This window comes from Gobio gobio (assembly GCF_949357685.1).
Source record: "Gobio gobio genome assembly, chromosome: 5".
Taxonomy (NCBI): domain Eukaryota; kingdom Metazoa; phylum Chordata; class Actinopteri; order Cypriniformes; family Gobionidae; genus Gobio; species Gobio gobio.
In genome coordinates, this window is record NC_137101.1 from 1,776,506 (window position 1) to 1,780,406 (window position 3,901).

At 39.0% G+C, this 3,901-nt stretch overlaps 1 protein-coding gene across 1 annotated transcript in view; it reads right to left on the reverse strand.

Annotated features, from left to right (window-relative positions):
* Positions 1 to 594: 594 nt before the first annotated feature.
* Positions 595 to 3,901, reverse strand: part of crybg1b (crystallin beta-gamma domain containing 1b) — a 56,957-nt gene continuing 53,650 nt past the window's right edge. The window contains exon 21 of the mRNA XM_079817006.1: positions 595 to 3,074. Coding sequence (XP_079673132.1) covers positions 2,986 to 3,074 — 89 coding nt within the window. The 3' untranslated portion in view covers positions 595 to 2,985. The remainder of the gene's footprint in view (positions 3,075 to 3,901) is intronic.

The following is a 3,901-nucleotide window of genomic DNA, read 5'->3' on the forward strand; positions in this document are numbered from 1 at the left end:
GTTTGAGTGTGTGTTTACGTGTGTGAGAGTTTGAGTGTTTGTGTGAGAGTTTGAGTGTGTGTTTGTGTGTGTGTGAGTTTGAGTGTGTTTACGTGTGTGAGAGTTTGAGTGTGTGTTTGTGTGTGTGAGAGTTTGAGTGTGTGTTTGTGTGTGTGTGAGAGTTTGAGTGTGTGTTTACGTGTGTGAGAGTTTGAGTGTGTGTTTACGTGTGTGAGAGTTTATGGTAAAGCAGATTTCTCACCTGTACAGATGGACCTGAACTTCTCCGTCTGGCCTAAAACACAGTGTTCGTCCATTTTGAAATGTTGACTACAAACATGGAGGTTTTTCACAGAACTCGCCGGATCCGTCGCTGTGAACCGCTCTCGCTAAAGAATACAAGTCGACGCCATTATGACGGAAAGTTTGCTAAGAAGTATTTCCTACTAAAGCAAGGAGGTATTTGACTCTGGTAAGCACAGACTTGTGGGCGTGGCCTTGGACGGCAACATGCCCAGTGCATTATGGGTGTTGAAGTCCTCCTACCTATTTGGCAAAAGGGAAGACAGCAGCTTTTCTCTAGTATTTCAATTTTCAATTGTTTTCACCTTTCTATAGGCAGCCGCGTTTTATTAAAAGCCCATTTTGCCAGCAGTGAAGTACCTTTAAGCTCCATTTGACACAAGTACAACTGTAATATTCCATAACTTATCAATGCGACTGTTTTGAATTCAAATAAATATGATTTGTCTCAGCTGTGCACATCGACCCAGCTAACAATAATGTTCTAAGAGCGTTTTCCTAACATTATCATAAAGTTACAAAAACATTATAATTTCATTATTAAAGACCAGATAACGTTGAATGAACGTTCTATTAACGTTACTGGAAGAACGTTTGCTCATAATGTTGAGAGAACCTTGACAGAACGTTCTGAGAAAATTATCAAAGACCAGATAACGTTGAATGAATGTTCTATTAATGTTACTGGAAGAACGTTTGCTCATAACGTTGAGAGAACCTTGACAGAACGTTCTGAGAACATTATTAATACCAGATAACTTTGAACAAACGTTCTATTAACGTTACTGGAAGAACGTTTGCTCATAACGTTGAGAGAACCTTGACAGAACGTTCTGAGAACATTATTAAAGACCAGATAACTTTGAACGAACGTTCTATTAAGGTTACAGGAAGAACATTTGTTCATAACGTTGAGAGAACCTTGACAGAACGTTCTGAGAACGTTATTAAAGACCAGATAACTTTGAACAAACGTTCTATTAACGTTACTGGAAGAATGTTTGCTCATAACGTTGAGACAACCTTGATAGAATGTTCTGAGAACATTATTAAAGACCAGATAACTTTGAATGAACGTTCTATTAATGTTACTGGAAGAACGTTTGCTCATAACGTTGAGACAACCTTGATAGAATGTTCTGAGAACATTATTAAAGACCAGATAACTTTGAATGAACGTTCTATTAACGTTACTGGAAGAACGTTTGCTCATAACGTTGAGACAACCTTGATAGAATGTTCTGAGAACATTATTAAAGACCAGATAACTTTGAATGAACGTTCTATTAATGTTACTGGAAGAACGTTTGCTCATAACGTTGAGAGAACCTTGACAGAACGTTCTGAGAACATTATTAATACCAGATAACTTTGAACAAACGTTCTATTAACGTTACTGGAAGAACGTTTGCTCATAACGTTGAGAGAACCTTGACAGAACATTCTGAGAACATTATTAAAGACCAGATAACTTTGAACGAACGTTCTATTAACGTTACTGGAAGAACGTTTGTTCATAACGTTGAGAGAACCTTGACAGAACGTTCTGAGAACGTTATTAAAGACCAGATAACTTTGAACGAACGTTCTATTAGCGTTAGTGGAAGAACGTTTGCTCATAACGTTGAGAGAACCTTGACAGAACGTTTTGAGAAAATTATCAAAGACCAGATAACTTTGAATGAACGTTCTATTAGCGTTAGTGGAAGAACGTTTGCTCATAATGTTGAGAGAAACTTGACAGAACGTTCTGAGAACATTATTAAAGACCAGATAACGTTGATCAAACGTTCTATTAACGTTACTGGAAGAACGTTTGTTCATAACGTTGAGAGAACCTTGACAGAACGTTCTGAGAACATTATTAAAGACCAGATAACTTTGAACGAACGTTCTATTAGCGTTAGTGGAAGAACGTTTGCTCATAACGTTGAGAGAACCTTGACAGAACGTTTTGAGAAAATTATCAAAGACCAGATAACTTTGAATGAACGTTCTATTAACGTTACTGGAAGAACGTTTGCTCATAACGTTGAGAGAACCTTGACAGAACGTTCTGAGAACATTATTAAAGACCAGATAACTTTGAACGAACGTTCTATTAACGTTACTGGAAGAACGTTTGTTCATAACGTTGAGAGAACCTTGACAAAACGTTCTGAGAACATTATTAAAGACCAGATAACTTTGAATGAACGTTCTATTAACGTTACTGGAAGAACGTTTGCTCATAACGCTGACAGTCTCGAGTGTTGAAGTGGTCCATGAAACAGAAGCACATTTCAATGCCAGTGGACACAGAACAGCCGAATCCCCCAGACGGCCAATCAGCAAAGACGGAATCCCCGCGGGCCAATCAGCACAGGCCGATCACACGTCTCAGTGATTTGAACAAAGCTTAACAAAACAAACATTTACTCAATAAACACACGGTATGTTTTTACACAGCTGAAAATAAGCAAATGTCCATACAGGTGCAAAGTAAAATAAAACATTATTATTGTTCAAGTATGTGCTTTAGTAAAGGCAGCTTAGTTTATAAAAATAATACAATGTCCAGTAGAATATGATCATATTCCATCCACTGATTTCCACAGCTCATGGTCCCTGTGTTGCAGCTGCCTCACAGGACGCTGGTCCCCCTGGCGCAGCTCTGCCACAGAGCAGTAGGTCCCCTGACGGAGCTGCGTGAGGGGAATCATCTCAGAGGATCTCCAGAGACCATCGTTGATTCATTTTGTTCGGCTGGAATTCGTTGAGGATAATCTGGCTTTTGTCAAACTGTTGACCTCCTGCAAGAGAGAAAGAGCAGGTTTTAGATCTGCATATTGGCTTATAATATTCATAATTATTGTGTGGATCTTATTTGGGTCATATTTCACGCCGACATCACTCTGTCATGCACATATCTGACTCCATTGGGAGATATTTGTTCTCATTTTGATGCATTTTTCATATCTTAATATTCATAATCTTCCATAAATGCATCTTGATTTAAGAATGTCTAGATATTGACAAAAACGTTTACAAAAGTTATGATTTTATGATGGCATTACTGTTTAAATATGACACTACAAATCATTTTCCTCATGCAAAATCTATGAATTATGAATTATGGCATTTGTTCAGGCTGTTTGTTGAGCACTGTGTGTGTCCAGCAGGCGGCGCTACACGCTCACCTCTCCGTTCCTCCACTGAAGTGAACACACACACACACACACACACACACACACACACACACACACACACACACACACACACACACACACACACACACACACACACACACACACACACACACACACACACACACACACACACACACACACACACACACACACACACACACATTTATGACTCAACACATTAGTTTTTCTTCCATAGAGTCGTTTAAAGTGACAGTTCATGAGTTAATGCCCTCAGTCACAGGAGGAATGTTCCGGTTCACCACAGAAACACTTCTCACTGCTCCTCTGAGGTGTGTGTGTGTGTGTGTGTGTGTGTGTGTGCAGTAACGCTCTTACAGTGGAAGTCTATGAGGAACAGGTTTTGATGAGCTGAAGTTATTAACTGGAAATACATACAGACTAAAACTGAAAAATGGCAAAAGCTCACAAGG